This window comes from Rana temporaria, chromosome 11 (genome assembly GCF_905171775.1).
Source record: "Rana temporaria chromosome 11, aRanTem1.1, whole genome shotgun sequence".
NCBI lineage: Eukaryota > Metazoa > Chordata > Amphibia > Anura > Ranidae > Rana > Rana temporaria.
In genome coordinates this window covers 53,456,036-53,478,704 of record NC_053499.1, presented here as the reverse complement: position 1 = coordinate 53,478,704, position 22,669 = coordinate 53,456,036, and the positions used below count along the sequence as shown (strand labels likewise).

The 22,669-nt window shown below is 41.6% G+C and overlaps 1 protein-coding gene across 3 annotated transcripts in view; it reads right to left on the bottom strand.

Moving 5' to 3' along the window:
- TSPAN4 (tetraspanin 4) overlaps positions 1–22,669 on the bottom strand; it is a 1,094,228-nt gene that overhangs the window by 325,105 nt on the left and 746,454 nt on the right. For 2 of the 3 annotated variants that reach the window (XM_040328525.1, XM_040328524.1), the window contains one exon: positions 491–570. In XM_040328525.1, coding sequence (XP_040184459.1) covers positions 491–553 — 63 coding nt within the window. In that variant the 5' untranslated portion in view covers positions 554–570. Of the gene's footprint in view, positions 1–490; positions 1,454–22,669 lie in introns of those variants that run through there. The other variant, XM_040328523.1, reaches the window with a different exon arrangement.

The window sequence follows — 22,669 nt, the reverse complement described above, 5'->3', positions numbered from 1 at the left end:
TGTATGAACTAGACAATTCATGACATGTCCCATAAACACAGAAGAAAACTTGTAGTGTAAACATGACTAGGACAATGTTGATTTGTTCATTAGTGGGCAATTTCAGCGATGATAAGATAAGTAAAAGATAAAGGTCAGAAAATATATTTGTTCCCTATAAATTAGTTTTTATTTTGAGATTCTAACACAGGAGTCTTTTTTTCGTTCAGATTCTTTTTTTTTTAAATACAGGTAACCCTTTCATCAAACAGAAATACAATTTTGAGTACATAAGTTTCTCCATAAATTATAATTACAGCTAAATGTAGAGGGCTAGGCTGCTGTGATAACAGATTGACACTTTCAATAATTAACAAGTCAATACAAATGCCCTCGTAATTCCTCAGCTACAATCACATTTGTGTCACAGAACATTCACAGTTTTGCCTTCACAATTAAGGACACATACAAATACCCCCCCCCCACCACTTTCCAATCCCCAGGAACTTACCCAAAAAAGGAGGTTGAAGACGAACATTAGATATTTCATACACTGCAGGCAGTTTTGTGCCATCCTGCACCTCTTCAGCTCTAGGAGGAAAATGAAGGAGAGATCCAGGTAAAAAACCACGTACTTGTTGCCTTTTGGGGAAGTGTACTTGGACTTTGTAGCTTTGGGACCTGGGTTAGTGTGAAACCCAAAAAAAGAGCCACCAGCCGATGCCCCAAACTGCCCTCCGTAGAGGCTGCTGTAGCGCCGGAAGGCACCACCTTGGGGAAGAGAGTAGTCTTTGCTGTCCAGGGAAGGACTGCGTTGGTAAGTAGATTCATCTGTGCTCGACCGTCTCATGGCGCAGGTGGTTTCACAGGTTAAGGGGGGCAGAGGAGGGGAGGGATAAAAATAATAGCAGGTAGAAAAGGGTTTACCCCTAAACTTAATTTTCAGTTTCAATCCATACAATGACAGAATTCTTCCATTGTCACAAATAAAAAGGTGCAGAACAGGAGTACTTTTTCAGACAGTTAGGATTCAGAGTGCCACTCTACCCACCAGTCTTCAGCAAAAGAGGCCATGTTAGAAGCTGCCCCAAACAGAGAAAATCCCTATACCAGTAAGTTAAGAACATCCCCTCTGGCTTCCACCGCATTTCTGTGTGCTGGCCAGCTGTCCAGTAAGGTTCCTGAAAGGTGCTGGTGGCATTGCCCTCCTCTCCCCTGCTGCAGCAGGCAGGACTAATGTGCTCCTTTCTCGTGTTCACTCCTATCTGATCCTCTGTTGCCCGCACACACATACACAGTGAGCTTCAGTCATACCACTCTCATCTGTCGTTGATAATGCTTCACTCTTTCCTTGTATCTCCCCCTCCCTTTTGACATTTCTCTGTCTCTCCCCGTTTTGCATGCATAGAAGCAGTTTCTGCGTGGTCCACTCAGGAGAGAGAGGAGAGGAGGAGAGAGAGAGAGAGAGAGAGAGAGAGAAAGAGCGAGAGCGAGAGAGAGAGAGAGAAAGAGAGAAAGATTTCTCCTACAGGCTTATTTATGCATGCTCAGCACTCTCACGCTCCCAAGGATGCTTCCCCCTTCCCAACCAATCACAAAATTATCTTGGTCAATCATCACAGTCTCCAGCAAGAGGTGAAGGAACTCAGTGATGCTTCAGTTTTTAAGTGGTTAACAAATCAATAGAAAGCACAGTGCAGAGATAAAACTCGCACTGTGAAAAATTGCAAGCTGTCTCTTGCAATTGTGATTGTTCTAGGAAGTGCTTTATGTACATGAGGTTAGATAATGTGTCCAAGAAGATCTGTAGCACTAAATTGTGAATACAATAACTATCATAATATTAATATTTAATCATGTACAACAAGGCTATAACATTTTAACATTAGATCATCCAATAAAACAACACCTCTAAAAACATTCAGGATGATGGACTATAAATGTGGAGAAAATGAAAGTGGAAATGTATTACTGAGTAGTTTTTGAAATGTTATACACTGTGTGATCGGTAGCTGAGGACAACATCTCCTCCTCCTGTCACCTTCATAGCAGCAGCAGTTGTACCATGTTAGCTTTTGCCAAAGATAGAATTTTGTAGTAATACTTTGAGGTGAAGACCTTGTCCCCCAGCTGCTGTTACCTATTAAACTTTATATTTAGTATGTATTTATTTTGTAAATAACAATGCATCTAATGTGCAACTAAACTGATACTATAATTGATATCTGTATAAACAACACATTAACTAATCTGACTAATACTGTGTCACCAAAAAAGTAAGACATGTACAGAAACAAATATGTAACATATAATGTAGATGGAAAAAAAATGCTTATTGTGTTTATAACATTTAAATGAATGAGAAAGCATACAGATTCAGCACCATGGACAGCTACACATTGCTGCACCTCTCCACTGGACAAGTTAAACCTCTCTTAAAGTGGGAGTTCACCCAAATTTTTTTTTTTAACATTAGATTGAGGCTCATTTTGTGAAGGGGAATCGGGTAGTTTTTTTAAAATCGAAGCAGTACTTACCGTTTTAGAGAGCGATCTTCTCCGCCGCTTCCGGGTATGGGCTGCGGGACTGGGCGTTCCTATTTGATTGACAGGCTTCCGACGGTCGCATACATCACGTCACGAGTAGCCGAAAGAAGCCGAACGTCGGTGCGGCTCTATACGGCGCCTGCACACCGACGTTCGGCTACTTTTGGAAAATCGTGACGCGATGTATGCGACCGTCGGAAGCCTGTCAATCAAGTAGGAACGCCCAGTCCCGCAGCCCATACCCGGAGAAGATGCATCTCTAAAACGGTAAATACTGCTTCGATTGTAAAAAAAAACACCCGATTCCTTTGACAAAACGAGCCTCAATCTAATGTTAAAAAAAAGGTTTTTGGGTGAACCTCCACTTTAAAGGGTCACTTTAAAGGAAAACATTTTTTTTGCTGAAATGACGGTTTACAGGGTATAGAGACATAAAAGTTAACTGATTCCTTTTAAAAATGATTACAAATAGATAAAAAACAATCATATAATGTGCCTGCAGGTTAGTTTCACTTTTAAACTGGTTTCATGTTCCTGTGAACTAGAGAGACACACAGAACAAAAACAAACAAATCCAGGGCAGTGTTTTGTTTTTAAAATGAATCTGATTGGTTCTGTTAAGTTTTAGACACACAGTAATGACAGCTTACACATGAAACCAGTACTGCAGTAAGGTAAAGAAAGCTATTTAGCTTAAAAAAAAAAAAATCCTTTAGTGACACTTTAAGTCAAAGTATAACTAAAGGCCAAAATGTTTTAGTTTTAAATTGAGAGTAGAGCGGGGGCCTTAACCTGGAGAGGAGCATTTAGTGCAACCGATGCCTGCGTTTCCCCTCCTGCAGCAGCTGAATGCTGGCAATGCCTGCTGCAGGGAGAAAAAGGCATCCATTGGTTCCACTAAATAGCACCCGCCGTCCCTCCTCCTCATATTCTTCTTCCTAGTGTTGCCCACCCCTCCCCTGTGTGCTCACTTGCAGTCAGCAGCACTTCCAGGCTCCCCTCCTCACCTCTCCCACCGACTGCTGCACAGGATGTTTCAGGAGGGAGAGTGGGAAAGGGGCCAGTAATTGTGTAATTTAACAGCCCTTTCCTTTTCTGAATGAACACTGTCGGTGATTGGTACTGATCACTGACTGTGTTCATTTACAAAGTAAAGCATAGTAAACTATGTTTACTATATTTCAGTTTGTGAGTGAACTGGAAGCTACTCAGCAAAGAGCACTTCCCATTCATCACCATTGACCATTGCAGCTGAGGCTGCAGAGAAAGGGACTGGGGAATCTTTCAGATCCCTGATATTTCACCAAAGCCCCCCCAACAGGACTCCAAAAAAATGTAAAAAAAAAAATCATATTGTAAAAAAAAAAATTTTTGTAAACAATAATAATACAAAAAAAAAATACTGACACCATCGGCTGACCTACTCACACCTTCCATTGTTTTACTGAAACTGTCCTCCACCCTACTGACACCATCCACTGTCCTACTGACATCATCGATTACTGACACCAAACTCTGCCCTATTGACACTATCCACTGCTCGACTGACACCATCCACTGCTCTACTGACACCATCCACTGCTCTACTGACACCATCCACTGCTCTACTGACACCATCCACTGCTCTACTGACACCATCCACTGCTCTACTGACACCATCCACTGCTCTACTGACACTATCCACTGCTCTACTGACACTATCCACTGCTCTACTGACACCATCCTATGCTCTAGTGACTGACACTGTCCCATATCCCACTGACACCATTCACTCTCCTACAGAAACCAACCTTTGCCCTACTGATACCACCCACTGCTCTTCTGACACCGTCCACTGCTTTACTGACACTATACACTGCCCTACTGACAACGTTCACTACCCAATTGACAATAGGTAGGCTTAGTTTATATTTTTAAAGTGACATTTGTTTTATAATATTTTTCTAGGTTTTTCTTACAATTTAGTATATACTATATCTCCTCTGTAATAAAAGAGTCTTACCTGCTTGATTTTAGACTTCTTGACACTTAACTGTTGGAGATACAGACTTCCATTTTAATACATAACCCTTAGTGGTGTAAAATAAAGAAGGCCTTAAGATGTTCTGGCAGAAAGAGTGGGGGCCAATGGCTTTATCAGACCCAACAAACACATGGCAATATTTAGGGGACTTGGATAATGGTCAGCATGATGATAAAGTTCACTACATCAATCCACTAGGGTGGATAGGTATATTGTATGTAACTTCTGTGGTGTCAGGTAGATCCTATGGATCTTATGGAGAATTTTGAATTATACAAGTCTGTATAGAAACCAGATAAAGTGACAGATAGTTCCCATTCCTCAGTCATCAAGCCCCAGAACTCATCTTTCATCCTAAATGTAATGCCCAGTACACACGAGAGGATCGATCCGCGGAAACGGTCCGGAGGTCCGTTTCCGCGGATAAATCCTCTGGCTGATTTTGATCTCATGGTTGTACTAACCATGAGATCAAAATCCCCGCGGTGACGTGTCGCGCCGTCACCGCGATGATGACGCGGCGAGGTGCGCGACGCTGTGATATAAGGACTTCCACGCATGCGTCGAATCATTACGACGCATGCGAGGGATGGATTCGGACGGATTGATCCGGTGAGTCTGTACAGACCAGCGGATCAATCCGTTGGACTGGATTCCAGCGGATCGATTTCTTAGCATGTTAAGAAATTTTGATCCGCTGGAAATCCATCCCCGGGGAAAAAAATCAGCGGAAAAATATCCGCTGGATCGTACACACCAGGGGATCTATCCGCTGAAACCGGTCCGCGGATCAATTCCAGCGGATCGATCCTCTCGTGTGTACGGGACCTAAGATTCCCAGGCCCTTGTGGATGTTTGGTTGTAGAGCCCTATAAATTGCTGACAAAAGCTGAAAAAGGCACTACTTAATAGGGATTCAATCTTGGAAGAGGTTAACGCCATGGCCCCAGTACTAAACAGTACTTGCCTCAGTTCCTTGTTGGAGATATTTGTTGTACAGGGAGATGTATTCTACACAGCATAATTCTGTTTTGCCAGAAACTATTTTTCTACAGGACAGGTTTTGGATTGATATCCCCTATGCTCATAGGGCCAAATCCTCAAAAGAGATACGACGGTGTATCTACTGATACGCCGTCGTATCCCTGTTTCTAACTATGGAACTGATCCACAGAATCAGTTTTCCATAGTTAGGCAGAAGATCCGGCATGTGTAAGGGACTTACACTGCCGGATCTTAGGATGCAGTACCGCATCCGCCGCTGGGGGCATTTTGTGTCGAAATGCCGCCTCGGGTATGCAAATTAGCACTTACGGAGATCCACGAAGCTTTTCAGCTTCGTTTTTTCTCCGTAAGTTTTAGTTTGCAAACGCAAAATTAGGGCTGCTTTTACAAAGTGTAAAGTTAGTACACCATGTAAAAGCAGACCCTTTTTTTTTGTTTTGAATTTTTTTTTTTTCACCGTATCTTTTTTTTTCCCGACGCAACTTTATTGACCCGACGCGATCCACAATGCTCGGTGTAGCGTAATTTCGCGCTATGCACGTCAGGAAAATGACGTCACGAGCATGCGCAGTACGGCCGGCGCGGGAGCGCGCCTAATTTAAATGGGAATCACCCCCATTTGAAGAGGAACGCCTTGCGCCGGCGGAATTTAAGTTACACAGCCGAAAATTTCTAGGTAAGTGCTTTGTGGATCGGGCACTTAGGTAGAATTTTTAAGGCAGTGTAACTTAAATGGAAACATTTACGTTACGCCGGCTCTTTGTGGATTTGGCCCATAGATCTTATACTTATAACATTTGACTTTATTCCCCCTCCACTACATCAGTACCTATGCTAAATAACACTAACTCCACTCCATTCTCCACTGATTAATCTAGTCAATGCAGTTTGATCATGCATACAATCTCTTTCTGCACAGTTAATCCCTACCAGTCTGGCTTATTGGTCTGTCAGGAAAGTGACAACATGATTATGGAAAATTTAGCATTCCCAATGAATTAGTTGTACAGAAATATTCAGAAAACTATTGCATAGCATTTAAACATTCTCCAGAATACGTAAAACTCCTATGTTCTCATAATGAATCATTTCTTTCTCATTTCTAACTCTACAATTGTATAGATTTTTCTCTGGGAAAAGTAATAACTCCTATATTTTAATTATATTTACTTCTCCTATCCCCCAAATGAAATAGCCTCTGGGAATTTGTGGGGCCATACAAAAAGTGATTCTTCTACTTTCTTCCATTAACGGTCTTGTCTTTTCTACATTAAAGTTTATATATATATATATATATATATATATATATATAGTTAATTTTTTTGATCGATCAAAATTCTTTTGATCGGTACTCGCCTCTCCGCCGGCTTCCGGGTCTTCAGGGAGTTCCGTCGGAGATCCGCACGGAACTGTTACACTTCCCTCTATCAACATGGGATTCTACAGCCATCCACTGGGAGTTGTGATAGTTCCCTTCATGGGACATCTACATGCCGTCGGACTGATGTTAACCCCTCCTCATCTAGATTCAGCAGTGGTATCATTGTACACATTTTTATACCAGTATCATACTTGGCTACATGTTTTTATGACTGCTTTTGCTACCGTTTGGTATTACTCGCACCATATTTACAGTTTATGTAGCTACATGGATTTTATTTCCTGTGAAATATTTATTTTTCTACCTACTTGAAGACTAGTTTTAAGCTATTTCCATCGAGCGCTACCTTTGTGTGTTTTTCCTATCCTGCAATCCATTTTTCCAGTGGTTGGTGGCATCGGTCAGCCGGCCACGTTCTCCACCGCTCTTCCTCTGACTGAACGAAGCCTCAGCAACACGTTGTCTAGCACCAGGAAATTGTAACCTCTCAGGGTCTGGAAATGCATTGCACAAACCTTTTTTCAAGGCCTCCTGAAGATGTTTTATCCTCTGCCCCCTCTGCAAAGGCAGGATGAGTTCTGCAACCTTACCCTTGTAACGTGGATCAAAAAGTGTGGTCAGCCAGTAATGATCCCTCTCCTTGATGCCACAAATCCTTTTGCAGGCTTTGCAGAATCAGGGAGGCAATGCAGCGTAAGTTTGCAGAGGCATTCGATTCTGAGTCCTCTGGGTCACTAAGGATCACATAATTCGTAACAACCTCCTCCCAGCCACATACAACTCCTTGGGTTTCTGGGGACTGAAAACAATCCCTTAAAGACTGCTGCTGAGTGTTATCCTCCACGTCCATACTGACACAATACTCCTCCTCCTCCTCTTCTTCCTGTGTGTTTGGCGGGCCCACAGGAATACTATTTGGATAAATGGGGCCTTGAGAGGTAAGGAAGTCCTCCTCTTCTTCCCGCTGTTCTGCTTCAAGTGCCCTATCCATTCTTCCACAAAGCGTGTGCTCCAACAAGAAGACAAGAGGAACAGAATCACTGATGCATTGTTGCTGCTCACTATCCTTGTGGCCTCCTCAAATGGTGACAGGACAGTGCATGCATCCTTGATCTGTAGCCACTGACATGAGGAAAAGAAGCCAGGCTCCCCTGACCCTGTCCTGGTGCCATACTCACACAAGTATTCATTGACGGCCCTCTGCTGCGTGTGCAGCCACTGCAGCATTGCCAACGTTGAGTTCCACCTGGTGGTGTCACAAATCGTTCAGGTTTTCGAGAGGACTGGCGTTATAGTGGGGTTGAAGTTCCCAGATGAGGAGCAAGGAGAAGTCCGCCTTTTTCTTAGATGTAGGTCTTTCAAGTGCTGTTGCCAACAGACTGCATGAGAAGTCGTCATATGTCTGGTCAAGCATGTGGTTTTCTAGCGGCTGCTGTTTTGGCCACGCTTGATCCACTTCAGACATAGGTTGCGAAAGGCAACAGTGCGATCTGCTACACACGAGTCAAAAAAGGCCCACACCAAGGAACTTTTCAAAATCAGCGGGGAGTCAACAGCACCCTACACCTGCGGAGCTCTACGGTGTAATGCAATAGGGTGGCTGCCCTTAAGCGGCCCCCTGGAGGGCATCCTGCCTCGTTGGAGATGTGCCTTCTCCTCCTCCTCTATTCTTTCAGGCACCCAAGTAGAGTCAGTGACCTCATCATCCCCTCCCTCCTCGTCACTGCAGCAAACTGGCAGTATGCTGCAGCTGAAGGAACATGACTACCAGTTTGAAGTGTATTCGAAATAGTACACCATGGAATGTACTGTAAATTTAGGCAACACTGGATGCAGAGTATATATATATGTATATACAAGACTGTATATATATTAAGACACTGCCTGAAGTGTATTAGAAATAGTAGATCGCAACCCCCCCCAGCCCTGAACTGGCGCTATTGAACCTGGGAATGGAGGGATTTCCCCTAGACTTTCGAGTGGTAGTCACCCACATCCTGCTAGCTGCTAGGCTGTTGGTGACTAGAAATTGGAAATCACATACAGTGCCTAGCGTAACTGAGGTCCTAGAAATGACCAGAAACAACTACGTCTTTGAGTCTCTCTTGGAAAACAGGGAAGGTAGAAGAGCGAAATTTGACTCCCAATGGAAACCCTGGACAGACTGGTTCCGTGTGCAGTGAACTCAAAAATTTTGAAATGTCTTCCTCTGTTATGTTCCTTTTTTTTTATATTTCTTAAACAAATACCCACATGAGATTATATTGTTAAAAGTCCCACAGGTGTCCATCTCACCCTCCCTCTCCCTCCCCTTTCCATTACCCTCCCCTTTCCATTCCCTCCTCACCCCCCCTTCCTTCCCTTCCTTCCTCCCCCCCTATCCCCCCCCACCCAACCCCTCCCCTCCCTGACCTCTATCCACACTACTCCACTTCCCCAATACACTCCTTAATGTATTGTCTGAGTATGGAAGGTTGTAACGGCGGACGCCTTAATCTTCGTGCTTTAATGTTATGATACTTGACTGCCTAACCATGCTCACTTGGATTAATCTGCCCTGGTTTGATGTTGTCAACGTTGTCTATATCTTCCCTACTGTTCCATGGGAAATTATGTGAGTGTTTTCTATCTTTGTACTCTGTTAAAAACTTTTCTCTCAATAAAAATTATTGTAATAAAAAAAAAAAAAGAAATAGTAGATCGCAGAATGCATTGTAGATGTAGGCTTCTTCACTGGATGCAGAGTATATATATATATATATATATATATATATATATATATATATACACACACACACACGCGAGACTGTATATATATTAATACACTGCCTAAAGTATATTAGAAATAGTACACCACGGAATACACTGTAGATTTAGGCTAAACTGGATGCGGAGTATATATACACACAAACGAGACTGTATATATATATATATATATATATATATATATATATATATATATTAATACACCGCTTGAAATGTATTAGAAAAAGTACACCAGGAATGCACTGTAGATATAGGCTACACTGGATGCAGTGTGTGTATATATATGTATACACACTAGACTGACTGTATATATATATATATATATATATATATATATATATATATATATATATCAAATACACTGCCACTAACTGAACAACCTGCCTGCTTAATCTAAATGATGCTATCTCTCTGTCCACTCCAACAGGGCCGCTGTGTAGGCAACCTTATATACTGTGGGGCGTGGACTTGGTCCCCCTGAGCCATGATTGGCCAAAGGCACCCTGTCTTTGGCCAATCATGGCTCTCTTAGCAGAGGGCGCTGGGATTGACCAAAGCATGCAGGTCAGGTGCATGCTTTGGCCAATCATCATACAGCAATGCTCTGCGATCTCGCAGTGCATTATGGGGCATTCCACAACGCTCGAATTTGCCGTGAATGCCCCATAATGTTCGTTCTTTGGCGAACACCCGATGTTCAACTCAAACTTATGTTCAACCCGAACATCAAGCTCATCCCTAGTATACATTTAAGAGACTCTTCTTATGACTTATGTATTGCTGAACTTTATGTTCTGTTTCTAGTTCTTCTTTGAACTAAATCTCTAATCTCTAGTTGCTAAGAAAAACAGCAATCCTCTTCAGGTAAGTTAGTTTGGGTAAACTTCACTGCAAGCTTATGCCTGTTTAGTTTTGTAAATTTTGACACAGGTATACAAATTACTTTTTCCTATCAGAATTCTGAAAGGGTCTTCTTGCTATATTCATATGATCAGTCCCAGAATTATAAGAAAATAAAAACTGTTAAAAAATGCAGAAAAGCTGGCTTGTGTAACAAGTTCTATAGCAGGGGTAGGCAACCTTTTGAGCACAGCGTGACGAAAAATGTTTTCAAAGAAATTGAATGTGCTGATTTTAGAACAAGAAAATGTCAACTTCACACTTTCAATCACGAAAATAATTTTTTTTATAAAGTACAGTGGAACCTTGGATTACGAGCATTATCTGTTCCAGGAGAATGCTCATCATCCAAAGCACTCACATATCAAACAGAGTTTCCCCATAGAAGTCAATGAAAACAAAAATAATTTGTTCCGCATTGACTTCTATGGCATGCAATACCGCATGTGGCCAGACGTGGGGGTGGGGGGTCCTCCTCAGTAAGCTGTTCTGGCTGACTAACCCTCAGTCAGAACATGGGGGCAAGCTTACTAAGGAGAAACAGGAAGTGAGAAATTCAGACAAAGAAAAAAAACATTTAGAAGGTAAATCGAAGGAAAAATGTAAGTGAACCAACAATGCACTAGCTTAAAGGAACCTATTTAGAAAATAAAAAACGAACCTTTACAACCCCTTTAACTGTGGCAATACATGTCATTGATCTAAATGTATTCCTAAATCAAGAAAAGGCAACAGGACAGGAGAGCTGTTAGCATTGTCAAACTACAAGGGAGCAGAGCTTTAGATGAAAGTTTTAGTTGTAGTAGTATTAATAAAAACATAATTTTATTGAACTCTTGCACACAGTTACTCTATTATTATACAGATTTATATAGTGGCAAAAGTTTGTACAGCGCTTTACAACATGAGGTCAGACAGTACAGTTACAATACAACTCAATACAGGAGGAATCAGAGGGCTTACAATTTAGTAAGGAGGGTCAAGTGATACAAAAGGTAATAGCTGTGGGGGAGGAGCTAATGGAGAAATTTAAGTAAAGTTGTTAGGTGATAGGCTTTTTGGGTTTTCAGGGACCATCTAAAAGCAAACAGAGAAGGAGATAATCAGATTTGGGGTAGGGAGTTCCTTAAGATGGGAGAGGCTCGAGAAAAGTCAAGGATGCGAGGGAGAATGGGAGGAGGTCACAAGGGAGTTAGAAAGCAGCGGGTCTTGGGAGGAATGAAGAGAAGTATTAGGTTGGTATTTTGAGACTAGGTTAGTGATGTAGCTGGGAGCAGAGTTGTGGATGGCTTTGTAAGTTGTTAGTATTTTTAACTTAATTTGTTGGGTGAGAGGGAGCCAATGGAGGAATTGACACAGAGGATTAGCAGACACAGAGCGATTGGTAAGGTGGATGAGCCTGGCAGCAGCATTCATAATGGACTGAAGGGGCCTATGTAAAAGATAAGCCAATGAGAAGGGAGTTGCAGTAGTCAAGACGGGACATAACCAGGGAGTGAATTAGAGCCTTTGTGGTGTTGTTGGTTAGAAAGGGACATATTTTGGAGATGTTGCAGAGATTAAGGCAGCAAGATTTGGATAGTGATTGGATGTGGGGCTGACAGGATAGTTCAGAGTCCAGGATTACACCTAGAACCTTGGCGTGGGGGGATGGGCTGATAGTTGTGCCATCAATCTTAACAGAGAGGTAGAGAGAAGAATTTGGCATAGAGATGGTATTGGAAGCCATGGAAGTCTATCAGCTGACTCAGGGGGGAGGTGTATATAATGAATACTCTACAATCTTCTAAGTTCTCCTTTAGGCTACTTTTACACTGATTCACTGCAAAAACGTGGCAAAAATCCATATGCATTTTTGCAGCGATTATACCATGATTTTGCCATGTTTGCGGTGCGGTTTTTAAAGGACACGTGACTCAAAAGCTGCACCAAAAAAATGCATTGTGGGTGCGTTTTTGGTGCAAGTTTTTACCACCTTTTTTTGCTGCATTTTTACCGCATTTTCCATTGCTTTCATTGAGAAGTTGCATTTTTGGTGTGTTTTTTTTAACTCCCCAAAAATTCTTCAAGCAGGATTTGTTTATCCCACAATGAAAGCCCGCCACCCCAGTGTGAACATATTCATTGATTTTAAAGGGAAAGATTTTTCTTGAGCTTTTCAGGTGCTTTTTTTTTTTTTTTTTTTACGCAAAAGCGCTTGAAAAACTCCTTAGTGTGAAAGCACCTAAACTTATTGAAGAACTACAAGCTCTATCTTTCTTTTGGGGTTATAGCGGGAGAGAAACTCTGGTATTTTTCGCTACATTAGGATTACAGGGTTAATTTCAGTCTGTAGCAGAAGTTCAGAGAGTAATACTGGATTGACTTGTGTCTTTTTTCAACCAAAATAACTATGTAACTATGTAATACATCTACAATACTAAAGCCTCGTACACACTAACAGTTTTCCCGGCAGGAAAACTGCCAGGAGAGCTTTTGGCCAGGAATCCAAGCCGTGTGTATGCTCCCTAGCAGTTTTCCCAACAGGAAAACTGTCAGAAAAAAATAGAGAACATGCTCTTTATTTTCCCATCAGGATTCCCGGCAGAGTGTTTCCTGCCGAGAAAACCGGTCGTCTGTATGCTTACCTGAAGGGGAAATAAACCGTGCAAGCTCAATAACAATTTGACTCATGCGCAGTAGCATAGAACGTAATTTAGGCGGCTCGTCATAGTCTTTGACGTCACCGCGTTCTTGCCATTCAAAAGAACCAGACCCAGTCCCACTCTCCTCTATGGGGAGATCGGGTGAATACGAGACAGCCTGTCTGGTTTTTCAGCCAAAATAACTATGTAAATATGTAATACATCTACAATACTAAGGCCCCTTTCACACAGGCGCCTCCCATTGGATGAACTCCGCTTGCTCAGTGGGGATTTCACCCCACTGAAATGCACTGAGCTGGGGGATCACAGGTCCATACCCTTTCTGTGATTCTGCTCTATATACCCTTTCTGTGGTTCTGCTCTATACACGTATACTCTGATATGTGATCCTTCTCTACTGTATATATATATTGATTCTTTGATGCTGCTCTATATACCTTGATCTGTGATTCTGATCTATATAACCTATCTGTAATGCTGATGTATATACTGTATCTGTAATGCTAATCTATATACCCTATCTGTAATGCTGGTCTATATACCCTATCTGTGATGCTGATCTATATACCCTATCTGTGATGCTGACCTATATACCTTGATCTGCAAGGCTGAGCTATATGCTCTGTCCTGTTATGCTGAGCTATATACTCATGTCATGTGATGCTGAGCGGTATACTCTGTCCTGTGATTCTGAGGCTGTACACTTGGTCCTGTGATGCTGAGCTGTATACTCCTGACACTATGGGTGGAAGCAAATGGGATGCAGGGGACAGAGTGGGTAGATCATGGATGTTATAAGGGGTGAGGCGTATGAGAAGTGGGATGGGTAAAAAAGGAAGGGCGGTGTAACAGTATGGCCCGTGGGACCCAGAGGCTCTTGAAGGATACGGGGTACTCCTGGTTCAGCTTCACCAATGACTCTTGGGTCTAGGGTCATCCTATGTCCACTAGGGGCATAGGATGACTGAGAAATTATATATTGAATTACATGAGATGGGACAGTAAGGATAATTCACAATGTATCGCTGGATATCTTGAAATATTACAGGTGGTTAATTCTGAACCCAACAGGTCAATAATAGTGTGATTCATTCAATGTGGGGACACATACTGTTAAGATGTTAATTGATGTTAATCACCTCCAGCTACCTGGCTGTAGTGATAAAGCTTGCTGTGATTGCATTCTATTGTCTATTGTGTTAATTAAGCCTGGCTCCTAAGATATTTCATTGTGCTATGCTAATTGACACTGTATTTTGTGAAAGTCTATTGATGCCAATATGTGTTGTGAGTTAGCACACTCTAAAGGTCAGACGTCTGACTTATGTTTAACCATCACTACACTGATGCTATCTGAACTGTCCCTACTCTAGCTATACACTAATGTCAAGATTACTGACACAGTCTCACTAGACTACACTGAAACTATCCGAGCTGTCCCTACTCTACACTAATGTATAAATGACACAGTCTCGCTACACTACAGTGAAACTATCTGAGCTGTGCCTACTCTAGCTGCACACTATGCAAAGCTGAATGATGGTCCTCCTCACTACACTCACACTATCCCTAGACTGACACTAAACGTATGTGCCGTTGCTTCAGTTGTACTGTGCGGTTCTGTGCGGGGGCTCCCGTGCACATGCGCGGGAGTTGCGTCATCGCGGCTCCGGTCAATCACAGCTCCGGAGCCGTGATAACCGGAAGTAACCTCCGGGATAGATGTCGCCGGCTGGAGGGGGAGACAAGGACGGCTGCGGGGACTTCGTTCTCGGGTAAGTAATTCATAATGTGCTAGTATGCCATGCATACTAGCTCATTATGCCTTTATCTAATACGTCTAACTATGGTAGCCTTCAGCATGGTTAAAATATTTGTTACAGGTCTGTAATCCTGATCTGATTCCTTTAGAAGGAGAGGGAGACCATATGTGAGGAAAAAAAATAAACTTGAACATGAACATGATACCTCACAAATGTATAAATTACTCCTAAAATTCTAATCAGACGTGAAACCTTATTATCTTAAAGAGTGGTAACCAGAACTGGGATAAATCTCACCCACAAAGAAAAAAAATATATATTTTAACTGTCACTTCCTTGATTAACAAAAAAACTCAAGAATCTAGCTATAAATTGTTAACCCGATAGTACAGGGTCCTCTCCAAACGTAAAAACACATTTTGCTAATATCTGACATCTGCTGGAGGGGATTCAGTTAACACGGTACATTTCTACATACAGTGCCTTGCAAAAGTATTTAACCCCCTTGGCTTTTTACCTATTTTGTTACATTACAGCCTTTAGTTCAATGTCTTTTTAATCTGAATTATATGTGATGGATGAGAACACAATAGTCTAAGTTGGTGAATTAAAATTAGAAAAATATATACATAAAACTATTTTTCAGAAATAAAAAACTGATAATTGGCATGTAAATATGTATTCACCCCTTTGTTATGAAGCCCATAAAAAGCTCTGGTACAACCAATTACCTTCAGAAGTCACATAATTAGAGAAATGATGTCTACCTGTGTGCAATCTAAGTGTCACATGATCTGTCATTACATATACACACCTTTTTAAAAGGCCCCAGATGCTGCAACACCTAAGCAAGAGGCACCACTAACCAAACACTGCCATGAAGACCAAGGAACTCTCCAAACAAGTAAGGGACAATGTTGTTGAGAAGTACAAGTCAGCGTTAGGCTATAAAAAAATATCCACATTTTTGATGATCCCTAGGAGCACCATCAATATTTAATTTTTATTTTTTTTAATTCTCTGTTTTTTTATTTTATTATAAGAAAGAAAGAAATGCAGAACAAAAAAAGAAACAGACAAAATCCAATAAAACATCATATGTGGATATCATAATACATCTTCCTCTTCACCTATATTCACATTTCATATATTACATCAAAGGAAAATAATAATATATCCCTGGCGACCATATAACTGGGAAAAATGACATAAAAACAAAGTATTATTCCTTCTTTAACTTAAATCAATTCTTCCCCAGTTATTTCATCGCCCAACCTAGTTAATCCATATATTCCATACTTTTTAAACTGATTCCCTCCTTAATCCGTCTCCCTTCCTTCCCCATTTCTTTTCCCTCATTCCCTCTCCCCTTATGCCCTCCTCAAGACCCCCATCTCCTATACTTCCCCTCTCCGATCCATGCTAATCAACGGACCAGAAGGGGGGAAGAAAAAAAGGGGGGGGCCCCCCTCCGCTGTCTTCTCCGGTGCACGCTATTCAGACACCATTCCCATTTTTTTTCTTTTCTTTTTCTCACTATCAGACTAGTTCTTATTCTTGCACCCCAAATAAGTTTTTACCTTCCTCTGATTGTACAAATGATTCCCAGGGTGCCCATATCATTTTAATTTGTTCTTTCTTGTCTATCGTCCTTGGCAATAATTTCTCCATTATTCCTATTTTCCTGACCTTTTTAAGCCACGTTGAAATTGAAGGTGCTTTAGGATCTTTCCAGTTTATTGCAATGCAGCTTTTTGCAGCGTTTATCAAATGACACATCACTGACCTCATATTTCTTTTCGGTGTAATTTGTATATGATGTAATAGAAAAAAAGCAGGATCATCTGGAGTCTGATATTCCGTAAGTAATTTGGTAATTCTCTGAACTGTTTTCGAGAATTATCTTATTATTGGACAGCCCCAAAATATGTGTATCGTTGTCCCTTTCTCCCCACAACCTCTCCAACATCTATCTGAGACTTCTGAAAAAAATGTGTTTAGAAGCGATGGCGTGTAATACCAACGTGTTAGTATTTTATAGTTTAACTCTTGTATTTTCGTACACCTTGAAGATTTTAACGACAGGTCTATAATATTTTGGCACTGTACTGGGGAAAAAGTTTCAAATATTTCATAACCAAATGGAAAAAACATGACAACAGCAAACCTGAGCCGCACACCAAAACTCACGGACCGGGCAAGGACGGCATTAATCAGAGAGGCAACACAGAGACCTAAGGTAACCCTGAAGGAGCTGCAGAGTTCCACAGCAAAGACTGGAGTATCTGTACATAGGACTACAATAAGCCGTATGCTCTATAGAGTTGGGCGTTATGGCAGAGTGGCCAGCAGAAAGCCATTACTTTCAGCAAAAAACAAAATGGCACGTTTTGAGTTTGCAAAAATGCATATGGGAGACTCCCAAAATGTATGGAGGAAGGTGCTCTGGTCTGATGAGACTAAAATGTTACTTTTTGGCCATCAAAGAAAACTCTATGTCTGGCGCAAACCCAACACATCACATCACCCAAAGAACACCATTGGGACTGGGAAGCTGGTCAGAGTCGAGGGAAAGGGGATGGTGCTAAGGCTAAGATGGAGGTTCACCTTCCAGCAGGACATTGACCCCAAACACACTGCTAAAGCATTATTTGAGTGGTTTAAGGGGAAACATGTAAATGTGTTGGAATGGCCTAGTCAAAGCCCAGACCTCAATCCAATAAACAATCTGTGGTCAGACTTAAAGATTGCTTTTCACAAGCGGAAACCATCCAACTTGAAAGAGCTGGAGCAGTTTTGCAAGGAGGAATGGGCAAACATCCCAGTGGTAAGATGTGGCAAGCTCATAGAGACTTATCCAAAGCGACTTGGAGCTGTGATAGCTGCAAAAGGTGGCTCTACAAAGTATTATCTTTAGGAGGGTGAATAGTTATGCACATTGACATTTTCTGCTATTTTGTTGTTTACTACACATAAAAAAAAAAATCTTCAAATTTATGGGCATGTTCTGTAAATAAAATGATGCAAATCCTCAAGCAATCTATGTTAATTCCAGGTTGTGAGGCAACAAAACACAAAAAATTCCAAGGGGGTGAATACTTTTGCAAGGCACTGTATCACAGTTTATCTGCTCCACGTCACTCAGTCCATAAAATCTTACAAAAACAGTATTTCACCCCATTGCCTTAATGCAGACAAAAGCCTGATTCCTGTCCTTAGGAAACAATTTTAGCCAACAACTAATTGTCAGGTCAAAACAAAGGATGCAGAACAATGGTATGTCCCAGAGAAAGATAATTATGATACATTTTATAGGAACCGGGCATCCCAGATACACCTAACAATCAAAAATGTTAATACAAACCCTTAGGCCCCGTACACACGGTCGGACAAAACCGATGAGACTGCCCCGTCGGACCATTTTCATCGGTTCACCTCTGAAGTGGCCGTACGGCCTGATATGTGTACACACCATCAGTCCAAAATCCGATCCGGTCAGAACGCGGTGACGTCAAACACATGACGTGCTGAATAAAACGAAGTTCAATGCTTCTAAGCATGCGTCGACTTGATTTTGAGCATGCGCGGGTTTTGTGTACTTTTCTGTACTAACCATCGGTTTGGTCCAATGGGGCAGCGGTCCATCGGTTCGGTTTTGAAGCATGTTTAGACATTTTGGACAGAAGGAAACCAGACCGATAGCCTATACACACGGTCGGTTTGGTCCGATGAAAATGAACTTCGGTTCATTCTCATCGGACCAAACCGACCGTGTGTACGGGGCCTTAGACAGCAACACCACATGGGCAATGAAGAGAGATCAAACTATTCCATAAAGTTGTTCTCTTTTACACCTAATAAGGATATGCTAGATTCAGAGTCACATGTTTGGTTTTTAATCCTTTCCTACTGTGTAAAGTGGCATTGGTTCCTATATTTCTTTATGCTCTGTGATCAAAAATGTAATAATGACTTTACATGTACACAGATTTTAAAGTTGTTCTAAAGGCACAAGGTTTTCTTTGTGCAGCAGCCCCCTTAATACTTACCTAAGCCCCATCTCGATCCAGCAAAGTGCATGAGAGCCTTGGCTCTACAGGGACTCTCCCCACTCAATGGCTGAGACATCAGTGGGAGCCATTGGCTCCTGCTGCTGTCAATCACAGCAACTGAGCCAATGAGGAGAGGGGGTGGGCTCAAGCTACGGTTCTGTTTGTGAATGGATACGCAGAGCCACAGCTTGGGAACAAGCTTGCTTGGGTGCCCCCATTGCAAACTGCTTGCTCTTGGGGCACTCGGCAGGAGGGAGGGGCCAGGAGCACCAGCGAGGGACCTGAGAAGAGGAGGATTGGGGATGCTCTGTGCAAAACGATTGCACAGAGCAGGTAAGTATAACATTGTTTGTTATTAAAGAAAAAGCCTTTAATATCCTTTTAACTTCACGATACATAGCTGTCACCCTAAAACCCCCATCCACCACCAACACCCGCCATTGCACCCAGTTTACACCCTTCTCTAACTCCCCCTACTCCTGTTTATTCGTCCCGAACCCTTTTCAACTCCCTCTATCCCCAGTAACTCTTTTTTCAGTACTTATACCTCTTGAACAACTAAGCTTTTAACTTTACTGTATTTTTGAACTTTTGAAAATTCATAAATAGTGATTAAAACAAGAATTTAAAATGCTCAATATGCAGTGCTATATAGCCACACCCAATTTTGTTGTGCTGCCCTCCTTTAACCTTTCTCTGGTGGTACCAAGGTACTCCAGCCTGATCCTGGTTAAGCCACTGATATTTATTATATAGTTGTGGACTTACTTCTTGAAATGGAGCAAACCCAGTCCTGAAATATCACCCCCTCACTTCCGTGTGCCACTTAGTAACCCACTGCCTCTTGGGATAGCTATCGTGTGACAGAAAAAGATTTTAGTGCAGTTCTCCTTTAAGTTTCAATTCTCTTTAGGGTTTATTAACTGAAGGAATAGAGACTGTCACTTTGTAAAGTGAATGTTCACAGAGTTCATTAAATAAGTTAAAGCTGTGTTCAATTAAACAATCACGTCGCACAAAAAAAAAATTATACATTTTTACCGTTCACTTGGCAGTGAACCTTCACCCCTGCTAATTGAATTGCCGCTACTGTAAATCAACTCTATTATATCAGGTGAAGTAGTGCTTGTTTTATTCGTTAGTACCTTGTTAGAGAAACATTTCACCAGAGAGGTCACTGTTTACCATGGAATGTGGTTCTTCTTTAACAGTTCATGGTGGGCTAAGTGTAAAATTCAGACAAAACTGAGATTTCAGCTATTGATGAGAAATTGTAAGTGACTACCAAAACAGAACAAGGGGGCAATAAATGTATGAAAAAAAAACGGTTAATAAATTAAATGACCCAACATGCTATGTCCAGCATAGAATTTCACAGCTGCTGTGAATATCCAGATGCTTATTCTAATTAAAACAATATATATTCTGATTATTTCAAGTAACAAGAAAATAGCATCTGACCCTTGGGTGATTTTAGGACAGCCTGGCTCTATTGCAAACACACATTGTAGATGCATTAATAAGGAGTCCAATCTATGTATTATTAATGAACAAAAGAATCTATTTATATGTTACAGCAGCCAGCTCAAGTCCTCTCTATAAAGGTGTAGTTAGAAAGATAGCAGCAAAAGTAAAGGTGTTTTTAAGCCAACAGAGGCTACCAGAATTATCCCAAAATACACTAATATACCAAAAGAACTGTAAAATGAAATCCATGTTATTGTATTCAGATCACTAAAATAAAGTAGTCAAAGATAATTATTTTCACGCTAGCAATATCTTCTAGATCCTCACTAGTCACAATATTGTAGCTGTAGGGATGAACTTCGAGTTCGAGTCAAACTCATGTTCGCCGTGAACATTGCTTGTTTGCCCGTTCGCGGAATAGCAAACAATTTGGGGTGTTCGTGGCAAATTCGAAAAGCCACGGAACACCCTGTAAAAGTCTATGGGAAAGTGTTTGGGGACCCGGTTTCTGCCCCAGGGCACATGTATCAATGCAAAAAAAAAAAGTTTAAAAACTACAGTTTTTTGATAGCAGTGATTTTAATAATGCTTAAAGTGAAACAATAAAACAATAAAAGTGAAATATTCCTTTAAATGTAATACCTAGGGAGTGTGTATAGTATGCCTGTAAAGTAGCGCTCGTTTTCCATGCTTAGAACTGTCCCAGCACAAAGTGTAATTTCTGAAGGAAAAAAATCATTTAAAAGTACTCGTGGCTGTTACAATGAATCATTGGCTCCCGGCAATACAGAGAAAAGTCATTGATAAAAAATAAATAAAAAAAAAGAATGTGTGGGGGTCCCCCCAAATTCAATTACCAGGCCCTTCAGGTCTGGTATGGATATTAAGGGGAACCCTGCTTTAAATAAAAAAAATTACGTGGGGCTCCCCCCAAATATCCATAACAGACCCTTCAGGTCTCGTATGGATTTTAAGGGGAACTAGAAAAAAATGTTGTGGAGTTCCCCCCAAAAATCCATACCAGACCCTTTATCCAAGCACGTAACCTGGCAGGCTGCAGGAAAAGAGGGGGGACGAGAGCCCCCCCTCCTGAACCGTACCAGGCCACATGCCCTCAACATGAGGAGGATGCTTTGGGGGTCTGTGACCCCTCAAAGCACCATGTCCCCATGTTGATGGGGACAAGGGCCTTATCCCCACAACCCTTGCCCGATGGTTGTGGGGGTCTGCGGCCGGGGGGCTTATCGGAATCTGGAAGACCCCTTTAACAAAGGGGACCCCCAGATCCCGCCCCCCCCTTTGTGAATTGGTAATGGGGTACCCCTACCATTTTACAAAGAAAGTGTAAAAACATTGTAAAAAACACTTTTTATGACAATAACTTGCATATAAGCCTTTAAAATTAGCACTTTAGATTTTTCATGTTCGAGTCCCATAGACTTTAACGGTGTTCGGACGAATTTATTGCCTGTTCGCATGTTCTGATGCGAACCGAACTGGGGGGGGGGGGGGGGGGGGTGTTCGGCTCATCACTACTTAGCTGCTGTAAAGGCTGTTGCCTTTTTAGCTGGGTAATTTTTTATTGTGTTTGGAGTTTCTGGCGCAGTCCAACCACCTTTAAAATAGTCCTGTATGTTTAGAAGTTTTCAGAATTTTCTAAAAAATCCCCAAAACTGACAAGACAGCTAAGGTATGTTGCAAAACCACAATTTCAGTTCAATACATTTGTGTCGAGGCAACAGTACAAGAATCATTGTACCTGGTAAATGATGACATATGGTCAGTAACTAATGCACAAATGACAGACATCAGGATAATCACATTGTATTAAGTTTAGGAGTATACTGGGAATTTTTTGTAAAACTGCATGCGGTCCTCAGGTGACATCCAATGACAAAATGCGCAAGGTGGCGCTACGCACATGTCATTCCTGGTCTAGCAAAGTTCCGGTCTGTGGAACACATGCTGACCTAGAGCATTTGTTTTTTAAGCTGTATTGGGTTGGTGACCACCACCCATTTGTTTTAAGAAAACTATGTTTTAAAACAAACTACTTTTCAGGTTTACACTATGAGAGCCCATTTATTTTCTGTATGAGGATCAAGAAACTTGGTGAGAGAGCTTTTTTGCCAAGGAAACCGG